The sequence below is a fragment of the Staurois parvus genome, unplaced genomic scaffold, assembly GCF_062004578.1.
Source record: "Staurois parvus isolate SC_StPar_1 unplaced genomic scaffold, SC_StPar_1.0 ptg000656l, whole genome shotgun sequence".
Taxonomy (NCBI): domain Eukaryota; kingdom Metazoa; phylum Chordata; class Amphibia; order Anura; family Ranidae; genus Staurois; species Staurois parvus.
Window position 1 is genome coordinate 1,272,888 of NW_028318452.1, and position 21,670 is coordinate 1,294,557.

Sequence of the window (21,670 nt, forward strand, 5' to 3'; positions counted from 1 at the left end):
GGGTGCTGCATGGCCTCCCATTGCTGCTGCCTCCACCGCCACACTGTGGCTCCACACTCTGGTTTTGGCCCCGTGACTGGCCAAATGAGTGAAGTGTGCGGTGATTCTAAGATCGACGGCACTCATCTGCATGTCATACTGCCTGACAGTATTATTTCTCTTCCCCAGCAGACTCCAAGGGCATTTAAATTAAAGGTACAGTGTTCAGCACTAATATTAAGTCTCTCTGAAGCCTAGAAACACCCTTTTTTAAGTTAAATTCACAGCGAATATATTCGACTCGAATCGAATTTTTTCTACGAATTCGCCGAATCAGTCGAATCGAATTTTTGAATACTTCGCTCATCTCTAGTTCTAATATCAGAGAACCCCCCTCTATAAATCTTTATTAGTGGCTTTTAATTATCTATATCACCCAACTTCAGCAAATTTTGCACTGTTCTCCTGAGTAGGATTGGAAGACTCTTGAAATAGCATATACGAACATACAATGCAGGCATTTTCTGATCTTCTGAGGCTCTTTTGAAAACAGCAGCAGCACCATTATCTACATTATATCCATATTAAAGTACAACTAACAGCTCATGTATAACAGTCTAAACATGCCCCAAATCCAGTTACTATGGGATGCAGAGACCTCATAAAGTAAACAAAAACGTCCCTTACCCTTCCTGAGAAAAAACCTCCTTTATGTGTGTCTCACATGCTCCCGCTCCCAGACACTGCAGCCCACAGTTGGAGGGTTTCAGCATAAGAAGCAGTGTTGTCAATTTAAAATGCAGTGGGCAGGACTTGGTATGGCCAGGTACTAACTAACACTGACACGGTCTACATGAGAGTGGCAACTCTGCTCTGAATTTAGGAGTGATGCAGCATCGTTGCCACACTAGAAGATGCATTAGCTGAACTTTGCCTGTAGGCTCAGCAAGTGTTTTTTTGACTTTGCAGCAGGACTAAGAACAAACTGTCACTGCAGATGTACTTATAATTAAGTATATATACGTAATATAACTAAGGCTGTCGGGACTTGTAGTTCATTCATTCACAGAACTCTGAGAATAAATAATGCGGCCATGTGAGCGGAGCCCCGCATGGCCGCATTGTTTTTCAGGTGTAACAAATGGCGCCCATGCCGGAACTACATCACCGCGTACTGGAAACACATCACTGCGTACCCAAAATGGTGCCCACGCCAGAACTACGTCACCGCGTACCCGGAAGCAAGTCACACGCGGTGACGTGCTTCCAGTACGCGGTGATGTAGTTCCAGCTGTGGGCGCCATTTTGGTACACCTGAAAACCCATGCAGTACACCCATAGCATGAGGTTTACAAGGCTGATGTTCTATTGAGTAATAAACCTTATTACACTATGGAGGATCTTTCTTTTTTATTAATATGATCCTTTAAGGAAGAGTGAGCTATATTGCGCATACCTGTAGCTGGAGGGGACCTGAGAGGAGTAAGTGCCGCTATTGATGGGATCTCTTGGGGATATGGGGGTTTGAGGATTTGTTCATTTGTGTTTTTCACTTAATAGGGGTTCATACAGGAACATTCCTGGCATTTCACGTTTCACCTTGTATATTTCACTATTAGATCCTGATTGGATCAGATCACTTTAGTATTGCCATTTATTATTTATGTGCATGTTGTTTATATTCACTTTTTATGTATACAATTATTATGTGTTAGTGGATTAGCACTACACCATATTATTTAAACATCTAGTACAGGTTTACATCAGGTTTAGGTGCGGATTAGGTCAGTATTTTCTCCTGTTTACACATATTCAGTTTAGAAATGGTCCCCATAGAAGTCAATAGCCTGTAATTCGCACCTGAACCTGAAGGCACTGCTAAGAAATGGTACATGACTCTTTTTCAAACTGCACTGAATCCACACCACCAGTGCACCGGACATATGTGAACAGGCACCACACGAAGCAATGTTATTTCACATGTCACACAGATTGGACGCAGTTCAAACCGCATCCAATCCACATTTACACTATTCACACAGAGCAGGGTCAGCGCATGCTGAAGTGCACAGAAGTCGCAAACTGTCTGCAGAGTTAATAGCTAAAGACCTCCAAAGTTCATGTGGCCTTCAGATTAGCACAACAATGTGTAGAGAGCTTCATGGAATGGGTTTCCATGACCAAGTAGCTGCATCCAAGCCTTACATCACCAAGTGAATTGCAAAGCGTCGGATGCGGTGATGTAAAGCACGCCGCCAGTGGACTCTAGAGCAGTGGAGAAGTGTTCTCTGTCTGGCAATCCAATGGACGTGTCTGGGCTTGGCAGTTGCCAAGAAAACGGTACTTGCCTGACTGCATTGTGCCAAGTGTACAGTTTGGTGGAGGGGGTATTATTGTGTGGGGTTGTTTTTCAGGGGTTGGGCTTTGCCCCTTAGTTCCAGTGAAGGGATCTCTTAAGGCGTCAGCATGCCAAGACATTTTGAACAATATCATGCTCCCAACTTTGTGGGAACAGTTTGGGGATGGCCCCTTCCTGTGCCAACATGACTGTGCACCTGTGCACAAAGCAAGGTCCATAAAGACATGGATGAGCAAGTCTGGGGTGGAGGAACTTGACTGGCCTGCACCTCAACCTGTTAGAACACCTTTGGGATAAATTAGAGGAGAGACTGAGAGTCAGGCCTTCTCGTCTGATATCAGTGCCTGACCTCACAAATGGTCTGGAAAAATGGTCAAACATTCCCATAGACAGACTCCTAAACCTTGTGGACAGCCTTCCCAGGAGGGTTGAAGCTGTTATAGCTGCAAAGGGTGGGCCAACTCAATATTGAACCCTACGGACTAAGATTGGGATGCCATTAAAGTTCATGTGCATGTAAAGGCAGATGTCCCAATACTTTTTGCAATATAGTGTATGTGAACCAGCACTAAAAACGGGTGGAACATGTAACATGTTCCCAGAGGTGAACTTATTCTTTAAACAGAACCATTAATGACTGAGTTTATGCAAGAACACGTATATTTGGTCTTAAATAATTCATACTGGTGCAGGCTTACTTACTGAGTGTACATATGTTTGTCCACTTATTATACATAAAGTAGATCTAAACCCAATTCCTAAAACCTTGCATCAATTTTAATATGGTAGTGTAATTTCAAAAAGTTGTTGTAAGCCCTTTTAACTTTTAATTTAATGAAGCAAACTACAGTGCTATGATTACATAGTAACTGGAAGACAGCAAGTGTTATCAGGATGAGTTCAGGCCACTGACAGGGCAGCAACTATCAAACCTTAGGGTGGCTTATCATCTCTGACTCTTAACTCCAAGAAGAATCCAGAAACAAATTAAAGCCTAATAAGTGGTTGAATTTAAATCTTATACGTATAGGTAAGCCTGCAAAATTATAATAATTTAAGACAGAATGTTCAGATCCTTGCATAAGTTGTCACTGATTTTTTCAACCAGCCTGATTTTTGCAACAGCACTTCAGATACATTTGCAGATTTTCCTACTGTGAATAGGATTTTCCTGGACTTAATAAAATAATAAACCAACATCTGTCAGTGGAGTATTTATTTAATATAAAAAAGAAAATATATAAAATAGCCAATCTCCCACATACAATATAGCTTGTTATAGGTGCATTTAGCTCAACTTTAACACAAGTATCCATTATGCTGGTCATACTGCATCCATATAAACATAATTTTCCCCATGTATATGCATACCTACCTCAGTTTGAAGTGTGAGCGAACCTCCCCATGTTCTATCTGGATAAGCTCATTGTAACAGGCAATCATACTGTTATTCTCATAAAATCTCTGCAAAATATATCAATAGATTTCTGCTAGTTTTAAAATGACAGTATTCTTTAAAACATTACTACAATTAACTACAGTTATGCTGAGAATTAGTTTCCTCCATGTGAACACAGTGTTGTTAGGGTGGTGTTCGTTCAGGACAGAAGGCGAGCTGCTGAGTTTTAGAATGAGCCAAATGCACCTGCATGCTATGTTGCCTTGACCGCTGAGGTTGTTCTGTGCACATAACGAAGAACTAGAAGCTACAAAAGGGCTTGTGTAGCAAATGTGCATGTTACCTCAAAGTTTTAGAAAAAATACAGTCATCTTTTTAGAGTCTATATCCTTGAAAACTAATCTCAGACTTGTTTCACCAAAATCCCACATGCATGTTAAAGATCACGCATGTGGGATTTTATACTTCAAAGTGTATCTAAAGGAAAACGTTGGACTGTGGAAGGGTTAGAATCTCTGTCAGGTTGTTATTGCTGCCTAGACTATTATTTACCTTCTATCTGTTTCCTAATGACCAATATCACTGGGAGTGAAAGTAAAGAAAAATCTAAAATTTGGAGTTGTCACCAGAATAGGAACATCCTCCAATATGGACACGTTATCAAGACAACTGTCTGAAACAGCCTTTCTCAACCTGGCATCTGTGGAACCCTAGGGTTCCTCCAGAGGTTGCTAGGGTTTCCTTGAGCTATGAGCAATAGTGGATCTTGATCTCCCACCTATACTAACCATCAATGTTAGGGGGCTAGTTTCCATTGGCATCCAATGTAAGGAGCCCCTTTTACACTTACCATCAATGTAAGATGGCACTTTTCAATAGGCCACTGATGTAAGAGGCTAGTGAAGTGTTTTCAGTCTGTTTTTGTCAGGCAATTATTATTTTTTAATTTCTTTTTATGAATATTAAAAATCATTTTGTTCTGTAGAGCAAGGGAGTGTTGTAAAATTCTTTAGTTACAGCACATTCTTCATTTTGTTTATTCCTATTATAGGAGCATAACCTTATCTTAGTATGAGGAAAGTTCATCCAGTAAGGTTAGAAAATATTCTTTTTCATTGATTTTAAAGCTGCCTGATAATATATTACCTACACAACACTGTTCAAATTGACTTATTCAATTCATATAAAAAAACATAAAAAATGTAACTTGTCATAGCCCAGCATGGCTTCTTTTATTTGTTCAAAAAATATATTGCATACAAGTTTTGCAAATTTGTTGCACAGCATGTCGTTGATCTTCGACCCTGTAATGTACTTCTTGTCACCTTTATTATTGTTCAGACCAAATAATCTATAAATTCTGAATGGCAATGGCAGGGGCACTGGTGAGAAGATCAATGACAAGCTGTGAAACAAATTTGCTACTTTTATGTAATACATGTTTATGTATAAAAGTATAACAGAAGCCATGCTGGGCTATGCCAATGTTTATGTTTAATGTTTTCTATTTCAATATTTTTATTAAAGAAGTTTTTGTTTTTATAATACAACAAGCTCATGATACGCCCACGCAGGGGCAGAGCGGAACACTAGCATACATAAGCAGATACAAATCAGCAGGGTGTACTAGCCAAATAAGGGAACGTCCAATGATGCCAAGGAGGGACGGCTAAAAGCCGAACCAAATAGCAGCAGCAGCAATCCATCATATTACCGAAAAAAAACCCCAAAGAGGATAAACCCCTACCGAGAAGTATCAGCTCAGAACATACGGGAAGAAAAACCCCAAACTGATTTAAAAAAAAGGAAAATATAAGAACAGAGAAATAAATAAGGAAGGAAGAAAGATTCAGGGAGAAAAGATGGAAGAAAGGAAGACTAGAAGAGTCACAGATCCAGGGCTAGCACAGGCAATGGCTATAAGAGGCCATAGCTAGTAGGAGGCAGGGATGGCAGGGAATAATGTATCCAAGGTACCCAAACCTTAAGGAATCTCTGATGAGAATCTTGAAGAACGCTAGACATCTGTTCATTGATCAGCATAGCATTTATCCGGGTCTTCACCCTCTGGAAGACAACCGAAGGGGTTCTCCAAGCTTGAGCTATAGCACGTTTGGCTGAAATGAATAGGTAGGATGAGAATTTCTGCCTCAAGAGTGATGGTATTGAAGGAACATTTCGCCACCATCTCCCAGGCCTTACACCAATCCTCCGCCGCAATCGAGAAACCTAGATCTTGCTTCCATTGAGAGACATAAGACAGGGGTGGTGAGGAGGACCTACTGTTAAGAGAGGCATAAATTACAGAAATGAGACCAAGGGACCCTGGGGAATGTTGACAGACATGTTTAAAGGGCATTTTGCAGTAAGGATATGTAGAGGTACGATGGAGGGATAGGACCCAGTGGCGCAATTGCAAATACCAATAATATTCCCATGGCAGGACCCCCCCATGATTCTCAAAGAGACTCCCATGATGGAAACGAATGAGTGCTCAGAAAATCATGTACAATAACAAAGCCATGGGAGGTCCACCAAGAGAAAGAAGGGGGATGTTATAAGCCTGGTGGAAATAAAGGATTATGCGTAATCAGCAAAAGAGGTAGAAAAGATGATATCAAATTACCCGAATATTTAACAGAATCCTAGGTTTGTAAACTGTGAAGCATGATAGGGCTCAGATCCGGAGGGCGCAACTTAGGCAGGAGCCAAAATAATGTAGTTAAGGAAAGCGGAGCACAGTTGGGTAATTCCAAGAGTACCGATAATGGGATATCTGTCGTGGCATGAAGCACGGACAACTGAGAAATCTGAGCCACCAAATAGTATCTAGAAACATGTGGGACTCCCAAACCTCCTTGTAGTCTATGAGTATACAGAGTGGATCTAGGCACTCTTGGACGTTTATGAGCCCAAATAAAATGGAGAATCCGGCTTTGCAATAGACAAAGAAATCAATTTGAATGTTTTAAAATTAATTGAATAAATCAAAGAAATTTTAACAGTGGTGTATATGTAATAAAGTCTATAACCTGTGTAAGCCCAATGAAGATCTGAACATGATTCCTGAGTCACCATTTTCTTATACAGACTATAATAACTAACAAGGTTAAATGCCCCTCACCCTGTTGAATCCAGCATGCAGGAGAGGAAGGACCGATGTTTCTTCTTGATCAGATGCTCTGCAAAACAACAGAAATATTCTTATGAATACAAACTATTTCCTTAAAGCAGTATTAAATTCTTGTTATACATTGGTACCTACAGGTAAGCTTACAATTAGGCTTACCTGTTGAAACAATGAATATCTTCAAAACAAGAACCATTTAGGATTTATTCACATCGACAACAGCCAATGACATCACTGGATCATGCACAGTGACACTCACAGAGTGTGCTGTGGAATATAGAGCGCCTTGCTGCGATTATGACTCCTGCATGCTTGCGCAAGAGTGATATCATCACGGCCTGGCCATTCAGATGGTCAGAGCATGCAAACCCAGAAGGAAGACAGGATGAAGGTGGAAGTGCCAGCAGTGGTACAGCACACCACTGGAGGGCTTTGTTTCAAAGGTAAGTTTGTCATTATTATTATTATTATTATTATACAGTATTTATAAAGAGCCAATAGTTCGCTCAGCGCTGTACATTACAAAGGGGGACAGAACATGTGACAGAACAATACCAATACAATGCAAAACATGAGGGGATCGAGGGCCCTGCTCTTTCAAGCTTACAATCTAGGAGGGAGGGGATGGTGGCACAGGAGGAGATGGCTGTGGGGGATGGAGTGGTAGGAAGAGTGGAGGAGGTCAGCAAGTTAGCAGGGGGCGGGGTAGGCTTCCCTGAAGAGATGGGTTTTCAGGGTGCGCCTAAAGGAGAGGAGAGTAGGTGATAATCTGATGGGTTGGGGCAGGGAGTTCCAGAGGATGGGTGACACCCTGGAGAAGTCCTGGAGGCGGGCATGGGAGGAGGAGACCAGGGAACTAGAGAGAAGGAGGTCTTGTGAGGAGCGGAGTGAGCGTGCTGGGCAGTACTTGGATATTAGGTCAGTGATGTAGTACGGGGCAATATGGTGGACAGCTTTGTACGTCAGCGTTAGGATTTTGAATTTGATCCGTTGCGCAATCGGAAGCCAGTGGAGGGATTGGCAGAGGGGGGTGGCGGAGACAGAGCGGTTGGAAAGGTGAATGAGTCTGGCAGCCGTATTCAGGATCGACTGAAGCGGGGATAGCCAGCGGCGAGGCAGGCCAGTGAGGAGTATGCGCTGCATACTAGCACATTATGACACAAACCTGCAGGGGGCCCGGATATGTATATATTTTTTCTCCAGCGTTTACTACTGCTTTAAAGTGGAATTCCAGCTAAACACCAATGACAAATAGCCTTTGTAAGAAAGATGTATATACTTACCTCTTTTCAAGCTGCTCTAGTCCAGTCACATGATTTGGCTCCTTTGTGTCAAACAACGCGGCTTCAGGGAGAGGAGAGGGCACAAACAACAGATGGGCCATTGAAGCCTATGGGTGACCTCATTGTTCCAGGCTTTACTAGCTGTTGTTGGTGTGCTCTCTCCTCTCCCCTGCTACCTTTATTGGCTGACATGGGAGATCACATGACCAGACCAGAGGGGGCTGAAAACAGTATATACATCTTTCTAACACAGGTTAGTTAGCATGGGTTTTAGGAGGGGGGAGGAGACAGTTTTAAGGCTAGTTAGGTGCATAGCCAGAATACCACTTTAAGTTTATTGGTGGCTCTGATAGGGAAAACACAATGCAAACAGCTATAAACAAGAGTTAAAAATATGCTGTTTCGCCTGCAAAAAGATATTTTATTTCAGCTGAACCATTGCCAAAAGTATCTTCTGTTTCCTCAAAGGCACCAACTGATGAAATTTCAGAGCAATCAGGTTAAGGATGGGCAGAGGAAGTTGGTATGGCCATGGTCTAGGCCAGGGGTGGGCAAACCTTTTGACTTGAGGGCCGCAATGGGTTCATATATTGGACCCGGGGGCCGGACCAAGAGTAGATGAATGATGTGTATGTGTCATCCATAGTAAGTATAGTAATATTCCCCCATAGTAAGCATAGTAATTAATCCCCCATATACTAATTCATCCCCCATAGTAATTCATCCCCCATAGTAATTCATCCCCCATATAGTAATTCATCCCCCATAGTAATTCATCCCCCATATAGTAATTCATCCCCCATAGTAATTCATCCCCCATAGTAATTAATCCCCCATATAAATTCATCCCCCATAGTAATTAATCCCCCATATAGTAATTCATCCCCCATAGTAATTCATCCCCCATATAGTAATTCATCCCCCATAGTAATTCATCCCCCGTAGTAATTCATCCCCCATATAGTAATTCATCCAGCATAGTAATTCATCCCCCATATAGTAATTCATCCCCCATATAGTAATTCATCCCCCATAGTAATTCGTCCCCCATATAGTAATTCATCCCCCATAGTAATTCATCCCCCATATAGTAATTCATCCCCCATAGTAATTCATCCCCCACATAGTAATTCATCCCCCATAGAGTAATTCATCCCCCATAGTAATTCATCCCCCATATAGTAATTCATCCCCCATACAGTAATTCATCCCCCCTATAGGAATTCATCCCCCATAGTAATTCATCCCCCATATAGTAATTCATCCCCCATATAGTAATTCATCCCCCATAGTAATTCATCCCCCATAGTAATTCATCCCCCATATAGTAATTCATCCCCCATAGTAATTCATCCCCCATATAGTAATTCATCCCCCATATAGTAGTTCATCCCCCATATAGTAATTCATCCCCCATATAGTAATTCATCCCCCATAGTAATTCATCCCCCCTATAGTAATTCATTCCCCATATTAATTCATCCCCCATATTAAGTCCCCAAGTCCCCCCTGTGTCAATTCACTTACCTTTGCTCCACGCGTTCCTCTCGCCGTGCTCCCGCGCCGTTCCGGTGTAGCATGAAAATCTGTCTCCTATGAGGATCTGTCCCCCTCGACGTATCTGCGCATGTGCCAGTTTCAGGCATTAGCAGCCGATCGGCGATCTCCGGCACATGCGCAGATACATCGAGGGGGACAGATCCTCATAGGAGACAGATTTTCATGTTACACCGGTCTTTAGGGCGGACTGTGAGAGGAGCCTAGCGGGAGCCTAGCTCCGCGGGCCGGATTAAAAGGTCTGCCGGGCCGTATACGGCCCGCGGGCCGTAGTTTGCCCATTGCTAGTCTAGGCCAAATAAACCTATCACAAACCTGGTGTGGTCTCCCTTCTCCCTATCTCCCTTTGCATCCTCTCACGGCCAAACCCCTATTTCCAGCAGTCTGAACTCTTCTCTCTGCTTTTGCTGGTGGACCACGCAGAGATTTAATAATGTCCTTTCCTTCTTTGGAGAAAATTCTGTCATGGCAAACCATCAGAGATTTGTGGTCCAGCAACTTATCTCTTCTAATATATGCAGATTAGGCACTGGATCACTGGTCTCATTTGAGAAAAAGACCTTTCCACATCATTTACTATCTTCAAACACACCTGCCACTGCACCCCACTGGCTTATAAACTTATTTCCTTATTATACTCCCAGCTTAACTGATTACCCACGCCAACAGCTCATGCCTATGTGGCTCAATGGGAGGAAGAATTGAAGGCCTACAAGCCTACCTTGGACTGGCAGGCCATTTGGTCATCCACTGCTTCCTGCTCTATCAACGTTACTACCCTGGAATCTGCCTACAAAGTGATGACCAGATGGTATATGCTCCCTTCCAGATTAGCTCATATTATCACTTGATACTTAGGCCTATGCTTTTCTTGGCGAGCCTGACAGCCACATTAGTTGCCTCCCAATGGACTGGACACTCCCTGAGTCCCACCCCCTTCCACTCCTCTTCTCCTTCTCCCAACTTCCTTTCCTTTTTCTTTTCTGCTTATTTCTTTTTGTAATGGAACCTAACTTTCCGTTACTGGACTCACGCCATGTCAGTCACCCAGCTCAATCAATAGTGTCAGCCTTATGACTGCCATGTCCTTCACTATTTTGCTATATTCATCATTTGTTGACCATGTCACCTTGTTGTTTGTACTTTTTTTGTTATGATCACTCTTTTGTTTGTTTGTTTTTTGATATATTGATTGCTCAGCTTTTGGGCATTGATTTGTAAACTGCACTTGTATCTCTCTTTAAAACAAAACATAATAAAACATATTGAAAAGAAAAATGAAAACACAAACTTACAAACGTGGAACTACAGCAAGGATTGTTGTGTGCTCTGATGGCTTTGTTGCTCGTATTGATCTGCAAAAGAATGAAAAAAATGGATGTCAAGAGCAGTAGTGTACTATAATCACATCAACCAATCAGAAATAGTGTTATGAAAATTTTTAAGCTTCTAAAAGCTGAAATCTATTTGGTTACTATAGGCTTTGATCAATAAAGTTTCCATAAAAAACTTCAATGGGTTCTTAAAATGTTCTTTGTTTATCTAGGACCCATATGCAAATGAAATGTTCCAGTCACTATTCAATAGACTGTTCTAACTACAGAAACATTTCTTCTGGATGAAAATGTCAGCAATAAACTGTAAAAGTCTCCATTATAGAGTCCACGGATTAAATTCACCAGTTACTACCACACAGAAGTGTCAGCCCTTATGCTAGAATTCAAGAAGGAATTTATCAAACATATTGCAGCCAATGCGGCTTACGTAAAATCGAGGGGAACGTATATGATCTGGAATGCCTACCTTTTAATGCTTGGGATGCCAAGTACTGCACTTCTATCCAATGTATCATTTGCCAAGTTTGTCTGCGCCAGAGGTGAGACTTTAAAGCAGAACTTCCTAAAAGGGAAGTTCCACATTAACATCCCCTCTCCCCACTCACACACAATTTTGGCAGTTTGTTTTTTTGGGGGGGAGCAGGTACCTAGTTTTAGCAGCTCAGCCTCCCATGCCCACAACTTTCTGGGACATGTTACAGGAGGCTCTGGGACCATTCATATAGTGCAGTGGGAAGACGGCTATGAAGCCACGAGGAGTCACAGCCTTCCTTTAGTAAACATACTGGAGCAAGGGACCCGAAGGCTGGTGAAGAACCGGCCCAGGTAAGGACAACGCTGGCTCCCTATACCGGTGAGTGCACTTTTTTCAAAAAAGTCAGTAGTTGCAGTATTTGTAGCTGCTGACTTTTCATTTTTTCCTTTTTCAATCATAGTTGCCACCTCTTTCCTCCATTAACAAAATACATAGTTTATTCAGGTTTAATATTTTAAAGAAATCACTTGCTGTAGTTTCTATGTATTTGTTATTGCTAATCTCTCCCTCTGAAAAAACTAGTTGTCTGGCAGTCATGGTGATCTCAGGGGTCTAATACTCAATGGAAGTTATTTTTTCTAAAGCTGGAGAGTGCAAAATCTGGTGCAATTCTGCATTGAAACCAATAAGCTTCCAGGTTTTTTGTTTTTGTCAAAGCTCAATTGAAAAAGCTGAGGTTCGGAGCTGATTGGCTACCATGCACAGCTCCAACAGATTCTGAGTGCTGCAATTTTAGTAAATTTCCCCCTCTGTGTCCCTGCCTGAAATAAGTCTAAAAATCAAAAGTTCTGTCTGTATGCTTACTTTGGATCCGAGACTCAGGACATTTGAAAGCCAACAAGGGAAACAGAAAGGGGTCAGCAATCACTGAAAACACTAAGTAGTAAAGTCACTGGAGTACTACAGCATGCACATGGCAAATCAGGGTAGTCCCACCAAGAAGGTTTAAACCAGCAAAAATAAGGAGTTTTTTTCAGGTCAAGTATCTTGCCTGAGGATTTTTGGTTATTGTTGGGTATAGATTTCATTAATCTAGCAGAACTATGGTACTCTAGCATTGGCAGACATTGCTCTAAACAGAGTCTATAAATTTAAATCCCATTTTCAAAGGAAGATATCAATTTTAGAATTGCTTTCAACCTGGCAAACTGGGTGGGTTTAAGGATATCAGGCATTCTGTGACCAGCGTCTTAGTCTAGAAGAGGATCTAAATGCCTCAATTAAATAATACTCCAAGAAGTAATATCTTTAGATGTTTTAGTTGTCACAAGCACCCAAAGTCAATAGTGTGCAGCTGAAATCCAAACTCCCCCCCCCCCCCCGGGCTATCCTTCACAGATCTTCATACATTCTCACCAGAATCTTCCCGATAAGAATGTGTTGTATACCATATATTCTTCTCTATCTTTTCTTCTTGATCATCTACTCGACTGCTCCCAATCTCCAAAGGAAAAGAAAATAATATAGTGTAGTAATTCCACACATAATATGATACACCCATGTGTATAAATACAGAACACTTTGTGAATCGTATCCACCACTATCCACACTAGTTACTCTTACCCTCACATGAATATGGCTTATCCTCTTAATTAAAGTGTGACCATGCACCATCCACCTCCAATGTGCAAATAAATCTGCATGCTTTTCCATTTCACTTTAGGCATGCCGCGGCGGCACTTCCATTTATGTCTGATGTTACATCCTTCTGACGCATTTCGTCAGCAAATTGACTTCCTCATAGGCAGTACTACTCCCTATGAAGAAGTCAATTTGATGCCGAAATGCGCAACCGGAAGTGCCACTGTGGCCATTTTGGTACAGGTTGTTTGTACTTTCATGTAAGCGCAATTTTAACAATAAATTGGTCATTTTACACTACTGCTGCACTATGGGCTTGTATGTTTGCTTTTATATGGTGACTGAGAGTTTATGAAGAACGGGTGAGGAGAAAACAGAGTAAAGATTACACTAAGTATTGAAAGCACATATCGATGTATGCAGGGTAAGGTGCATGCCTAAAGGGGAAGGGAAGAGCACGCAGAATTATTTGCACATTGGAGGTGGATGGTGCATGATCGCACTTTAATTAAGAGGATGAGCCATATTGATGGAGGGTTTTATGCACATTTTCACCCTGTGAGGGTAAGAGTAGATAGTGGTGGTGTGGATAGTGGTGGATATGGTTCACAAAGTGTTCTCTATTTCTACGCATTGGTGTGGTGTATCATGTATATTATGTGTGGAATTACTACACTGTATTACTTTTTTTTGCTTTGGAGATTGGGAGCAGTTGAGTAGATGATCAAGAAGAAAAGATAGAGAAGATTACATGAAATACAACGCATTCGTATTGGGAAGATTCTAGTGAGAATATATGAAGATCTGTGAAGGATAGTTGTGAGCTGTTTTGTGTATATAATAACTTTAGATGAATCATGGCAGAGCACCCATTTCATCATTGTGGAAATACAGTATATTACCTGTGATCAAAACCACAATAAATCTATGATGGAGGTCAGGTACTTGGGAAACCACAGACTGTCCTTGTAAAAAGGATCCTTTTGTGTCTAAGGACACAAATGGCGCTTTTTTTAGTTAATATAAAGCTAATTTGGGACCAATCAAAGTTTTCAGAAAAGATCAAATAACAATTCCTTTCCATCTTCTAGTTTATTAACTAGAAGATGGAAAGGAATTGTTATTTGATAAACTATATCTCAAAGAATTAAAACAGTGGGGGAAAGTATTAATATTTATTAAATTCAATCAAAATCTCAAAACAGCTGATTATTTGAACCACTGGATTGCTACATGTATGGAAAAAAGGTTCCTTACATGTTTGCCATACATTCTCATCGCTCTGTTCTTGGTAATGGTCAGTGATGAATTGGTATACTGTCTTCTTCAGAATTACCCCGGAGAACACAGAAGTAGATTGGGGTTGATTTACTAAAACTGAAGAGTGCAACATCTTGTGCAGCTGTGCATGGTAGCCAATCAGCTTCTAACTTCAGCTTGTTCAATTAAGCTTTGACAATAAAACCTGAAAGTTGATTGGTTTCTATGCAGAGCTGCACCAAATTACACCACAGGGGTTGATTTACCAATGGCAGATAGACTGTTCATTTGGCAAGGGAAGTTGTACTTGGCAAGAGAAGTTGTACTTTGCAAGGGAATTTTCTCCAAACCCTAGTGAATGAGGTTAGAGCTCTGCTGACTTCCATCATCCAATCATGTTCTAGCTAAAATGCTATTTTTGCTTTTTTCCTAGCACATGGTTCTTTGCAAAGTGAAACTTAACAACAGTCATTAAACTATGGGAGAAATTCTCAACAAGCACTAGATACTGACCACCGCATGCTGTACATGCTGAGCACTGCTGTGGAGAACCTATATTGAACATTACATAAAGTAAACGTGTCACAAACAGGGTTCAATTTATTTATTATTTATTTATTTCAGGTACTTACAGTCAGGTCCATAAATATTGGGACATCGACACAATTCTAACATTTTTGGCTCTATACATCACCACAATGGATTTGAAATGAAACGAACAAGATGTGCTTTAACTGCAGACTGTCAGCTTTGATTTGAGGGTATTTACATCCAATACAGGTGAACGGTGTAGGAATTACAACAGTTTGCATATGTGCCTCCCACTTGTTAAGGGACCAAACGTAATGGGACAGAATAATAATCATAAATCAAACTTTCACTTTTTAATACTTGGTTGCAAATCCTTTGCAGTCAATTACAGCCTGAAGTCTGGAACGCATAGACATCACCAGACGCTGGGTTTCATCTCTGGTGATGCTCTGCCAGGCCTCTACTGCAACTGTCTTCAGTTCCTGCTTGTTCTTGAGGCATTTTCCCTTCAGTTTTGTCTTAAGCCAGTGAAATGCATGCTCAATCGGATTCAGGTCAGGTGATTGACTTGGCCATTGCATAACATTCCACTTCTTTCCCTTAAAAAACTCTTTGGTTGCTTTTTCAGTATGCTTTGGGTCATTGTCCATCTGCACTGTGTAGCGGCGTCCAATGAGTTCTGAAGCATTTGGCTGAATATGAGCAGATAATATTGCCCGAAACACTTCAGAATTCATCCTGCTGCTTTTGTCAGCAGTCAGTCATAAATACAAGAGAACCAGTTCCATTGGTAGCCATACATGCCATGACACTACCACCACCATGCTTCACTGATGAGGTGGTATGCTTAGGATCATGAGCAGTTCCTTTCCTTCTCCATACTCTTCTCTTCCCATCACTCTGGTACAAGTTGATCTTGGTCTCATCTGTCCATAGGATGTTGTTCCAGAACTGTGAAGGCTTTTTTAGATGTCGTTTGGCAAACTCTAATCTGGCCTTCCTGTTTTTGAGGCTCACCAATGGTTTACATCTTGTGGTGAACCCTCTGTATTCACTCTGGTGAAGTCTTCTCTTGATTGTTGACTTTGACACACATACACCTACCTCCTGGAGAGTGTTCTTGATCTGGCCAACTGTTGTGAAGAGTGTTTTCTTCACCAGGGAAAGAATCTTTCGGTCATCCACCACAGTTGTTTTCCGTGGTCTTCCGGGTCTTTTGGTGTTGCTGAGCTCACCGGTGCGTTCCTTCTTTTTAAGAATGTTCCAAACAGTTGTTTTGGCCACGCCTAATGTTTTTGCTATCTCTCTGATGGGTTTGTTCTGTTTTTTCAGCCTAATGATGGCTTGCTTCACTGATAGTGACAGCTCTTTGGATCTCATCTTGAGAGTTGACAGCAACAGATTCCAAATGCAAATAGCACACTTGAAATGAACTCTGGACCTTTTTTCGGCTCATTGTAATTGGGATAATGAGGGAATAACCTGCCATGGAACAGCTGAGAAGCCAATTGTCCCATTACTTTTGGTCCCTTAACAAGTGGGAGGCACATATGCAAACTGTTGTAATTCCTACACCGTTCACCTGATTTGGATGTTGACAGTCTGCAGTTAAAGCACATCTTGCTCGTTTCATTTCAAATCCATTGTGGTGGTGTATAGAGCCAAAAATGTTAGAATTATGTCGATGTCCCAGTATTTATGGACCTGACTGTATATAGTGCCGTCAATTTACACAGCGCTTTATTCGTTTGATACAGTAATGTGTACATTCACATCAGTCCCTAACCCTCAAGGGGTGTACAATCTAAGGTCCCTAACTCACATTCATACATACTAGGGCCAATTTTAGACAGGAGCCAATTACCTACCAGAATGTCTTTGGATTGTGGGAGGAAACTGGAGTACCCGGAGGAAACCCACGCAGGCACAGGAAGAACATGCAAACTCTAGGCAGGTGGTGCCGTCGTTGGGATTTGAACCAATGGCCCCTAGCACTGCCAGGCGGAAGTGCTAACCACTTAGCCACTGTGCTGCCCAATTAAATGATTAGTAGAACCAGAGCTATAGGCAGCTGAATTATATATTTTTCCTGTAAAAACTGAGCTTAACCCTGCCACTCCACCTAATGCATTTCTATACTGGTCAGTAAAATTTCCATCTAGGGTAAGTAATAGGACACTGGAAAGGCAGAAGGAGATAAAGCCAAGCTCAACTTTTTAGGAAAGGCAAATATTTGCCCAGAATTTCAGCTCCCAATATGTGAGGATATATTGAATGTTATAACATGTGGTTTCTTCCAAAGGTAACTTCTGTTTTTTTGTGTTTTTCATCACACTCGCAAATTAAATTGCCTAGATAACTTTAAGCAAATGCATGAAATAATATGAAATGAAAATTGATCTTATGTAAACAATACAGTAACAGTGTTGGATTTCCATACTTTGTACTTGCCTGCAAACCGCCTCTGCGTCAAGGTATCTTGAGTGTCTGTGATCTATAACAATGATTTCATGATGTTTATCAAGGAAACACTCCAGGGCTGATTCAGGTGTTCTGGCTATATTACACCTGTACCCGGCCCGGTCACAGGCCCACCAGAAGCCATCACTTTGACTGTCTTCCTTTGCAAACACCAGCAGCACCTGACAACAAGATGTTGAAGCACAAGACAACAATTCATTAGAAATACAAAGGTTCACTTCTGCATTGATTTTAGCATGTCATATGGTAACTGGAAAGCCCAGCATGCTTTGCACACTGAATATCATGGATGTTCTTGGTAATAAATGTTCCTTTTTACAACATAACAGACAATATTAGCAGCATGTGCCCCCGCAACCCACAAAGCTGCACCTATTTACTGGCTCTGCAGTAGGTACAGCCTCTCCTACATCATCATCTGAGAACATCAAGAGTCCATCCACATACCAAGAGTGAAGGAGAGTGCGGGCACTTGGGCAGCAAAGAACGAGGTAAGTAATCCTCTGTGCTAATACTCCCCTAGACTAGACAAGCAATTACACCCTAGTATCAGGGAAGAAAGGGGGCACATCTAACTCATATTTTACTGCTGACTGAAGTGCAGACTTAAATGCTATCTGTGTCCCCATGAGGATGTTTTTTATCATATTTTAACCTCCCTAGTGGTCTGATTATGTCCATATTTCTGTGCTCAAAGTGGTAAATTTTTTTGCATGGAAATATGTATTTTTTTTTATTGTAGGTCTGTAATTTTTAGGAATAACTCACTGAAATCTGTCCGAACAAGAGTCTAGTAAACATCCCGGGTATGTTAAAATTTGAAACATGAAATCATAAATGATAATTTAATAAATAATCATAAAAAATAATAATATAATAATAATAAATTTAATTCAATAAAATAATCAAACCAAAAACACTGAATTTTGAAATATAGCGCCAAGTTCGCACATCACTGAGCAAAGTCGCAAAATCGTTTTCAGTGTCTGATGACGAATTTCCCCACAAATCATTATCGCTCAATTCTGCAAGTAGTTCTGATTTACTATCGCTGTTCTCTAGCTGGTCTAAAACCGATTTTGACCTAAAGGGACACTTTTTGGACGCCATGGACATTTCTCAGTTTTCAGGCAGAAAGAACAGTAAAAATGCAGGCAGGGCACAGGACAAAGCACTAGGGACAAAATGTATGTGAAATGGTTTGATACAGTAATGTTATACTATGTGATTTTAGTGAATTCAGTGAATGTCACTTTTTGTCATTTTCAAATTTCCCGCAGCTCCGTCCCCGTACGTCCTGACGTCGCAGGGGACGGAACCCAGAAGACAGATGCCGACATTGCCGGGGACACTGCAGGAGGGACATCGCGGGAGCGCAGGACAAGGTAAGTGTAGAAGAGATCCCGCAGCAGCGCCGCATGGTAAGCCCGAGTGTAGCTCGGGGTTACCGCTTGTGGTACTGAAACTTTACTCCGAGCTACACTCGGGAATACCGCCAGGGAGGCTACAAGTGGTCTGTACTCCATTAGATGAGATCTCTCTTCTTATAATGTTTTGTCTTGCACCCATCACTTGGGAAGATAAATCTCCCTCAAGGGGAAACAGACAACAATTAAACCCTGAAAGAGATCTTCATTCTATTAGAAAATGTGCTGCTACTGTTGATTGTGTCCCCATTAGAGGTATTGTTTTTTTCCTCATTTCCTGTTCTGTCAACCAGACTGGAGGAATGGAGAAATCTCCTAAATGAAGATGAAGACAGCGATTAAAAGATGACAGAAGTTCTAACCCTTTCACACTATCCTAAATGAAATAAAAATGACTACCTAACACAGAGATCCCTGTCCCCGAGTGGTAGGGGCCAGGCCATGCAGCGGGGGGGTTTGGTGATGGGTGAGCGAGTGAGGCTTGATTTGTATTTGCAGCCACTCGCGTTGCCACCTGGGCTCTGCCTTTTTTCGGGTTGCTGGTAGTCAAGCAGATGTACGTTTGCCTGTCTGCAGGACTAGGGACAGATTTGTTGCAGAGATGGTTTGCTGAGATCAAAGCTTCATATAAAAAAAAATTAAAGCAACAGTGTAAAAATTTAAATAACTAAATAAATAATTTATTTATTTAAAAACTTTTTCACTCCCCCATCCTCACACAGAGAGCAATCATCTCACACATGTGATTTATAACTATGAACATCAGACCATGAGAAATAATTCTAGCACCAGATCTCCTTTCTAAATCTAAAGTGGTAACCTGTAAAGGCTTTTAAAGCGTCTCCTACGGATAGTAAATTTTTTGTTGCCGTTGCACAATTTTAAAGCGTTACATGTTTGGTATCTATGTAGTTGGCATAACATCATCTTTTATATTGGGTTTGTTGTATAGTGTTTTTTTTGTATTAACATTCAAAAAGTGTATTTTTTCCCCAAAAAAATGTGTTTGAAAAAAGTCACTGCAACACCCACCAATTTTTTCTCTAGGGCCTCTGTGTTTAAAAAATATTGACTGTTTGGTGGTTCTAAGAAATTTTCTAGCAAAAATAAACAGTAAAAGTTTAAGTCGCCATAAAGCCCCTTTCATTTTTAAAACCCCCAGACATTTCTAAAAGCACCTCTGCCTAACAAAAAACATCTACCCTTCTATATAATATTTTCCTTCCTGGCAATATGTTTTTTTTTTTTTATCAGGACAAATAGCTTGTCATAAGGGGCAAGTAGATTGGGACCCCGATTTAATCCCTTGGACAAGTAGATTTTTTAAAGAAATTTCCATACCCCTGGACATAACATGACTACAAGAAGTCATTTCTGCTACAGGGGGGTAATACCGGCTTTTGACACCAAGGATGCAATTGCTTTTTTCAGTCGATAGTTACATCTATTGATTTGTATGTTGAATACATGATTGAAAAGCACATTTTCATTCAAGTTTATCATCTTTATCTGTAGGCACTGTTTAAATAAATCTCTAATGTGTGCCTGTTGAAATATGTTGAAAGGATCAAGAATTTACATCAGGTGCACTTAATTTTTCACGTGACTGTATTCCACAAGATTCCTTGACTTTCCAGATGTATTATTGGCACTGCATAGCGGGTACTCATGGATGTCTGCGACCAGCATTTTTAGTGCAGCATATTTCCCTCCCATCTTTAAAACATACCCAGTACATTAAATGATACCTTATTATTTATCATACCATTTACACTAGATTTCCGTCAAATTATAATTACAGTAAATCTTAAGAGTTATGTCATGCTTCCTGAAGGAATGTACTTTTCTTTGGCTCGCTTGCTTTTATACACCTATATTGATCAAATGTGCAATGTTTAACCAGGGAATTGCGTTGTTATATAAGGGTAGGCTTCTCCATTATTAGGAAAGGCTGCAGTCATTCAGACTCTTGTAAACACAGCACAGTTCCATGACCCTGGTTTGTTGGAGTGTAATACCATAGCAACTCTGCTTTGTGACAGAATCAATAAATTCCCCGGAGTCTGACAAGAGCCGCTGGACTTAGTGACCTGCTTTCAAATTTCTCTGCACACTGGACTGTTTTTCTAATACGGATACTTCAAACACATACTCGACAATATTTCAGAAGGGGGCAAACGTGTTTATTATAAATAACAGCACATTTGGGTTATTATTAATATAGTAAAAACTAAAGTTTAAGCAGCTATAAAACTCTTCAATTTATTCCAGCTGAATTTCCAACAAAAACATCATAACGTGTAACACGGGGCGGACTGACAACTCATGGGGCCCCCGGGCAATAGGGGATCATGGGGCCCCTGTGTCCTTGCCCAAACTCAAAAAAAGCCTATGAAAAAGGTACCAGGAACATCTCATGGGGCCCCCTACTGACCGGGCCCTCGGGCAGTGCTCGAGTTTCCAAATGGTCAGTCCGCCCCTGAACGTGTTTTTAACAGCAGCTGGTATACAAACAGGTATCTGCCTCAGAGGCGTTCCTAGGGTTGGTATCACCCGGTGCGGTAACTTGTGGTGTCACCCCTCCAGAGAGGAAGGAGCGGTGCCGGTGTAGCGGTAAAATGAGTATCCTGTACCCGTGAAGCAACTGCGCATGTGCCGGTTTCAGGCCAAAGAAGCCAATCTCCAACTTTAGCACAGAGCTGCCACAGTTAACCCCTTACAGGCTGCAAACCGCTGAAGCTGATCCCACGGATCACTATGGGTTGCAAGATCAGGTTAACTGATCTTTCAACTCATAGTGATCCGCGGGAT

The 21,670-nt window shown here is 41.3% G+C and overlaps 1 protein-coding gene across 1 annotated transcript in view; it reads right to left on the reverse strand.

The window, feature by feature from the left end:
* PDE8B (phosphodiesterase 8B) overlaps positions 1-21,670 on the reverse strand; it is a 244,475-nt gene that overhangs the window by 80,177 nt on the left and 142,628 nt on the right. The window contains exons 3-6 of the mRNA XM_089694213.1: positions 17,403-17,593; positions 11,003-11,062; positions 6,862-6,919; positions 3,714-3,802 (exon numbers count right to left, since the gene is read on the reverse strand). Coding sequence (XP_089550339.1) covers positions 3,714-3,802; positions 6,862-6,919; positions 11,003-11,062; positions 17,403-17,593 — 398 coding nt within the window. The remainder of the gene's footprint in view (positions 1-3,713; positions 3,803-6,861; positions 6,920-11,002; positions 11,063-17,402; positions 17,594-21,670) is intronic.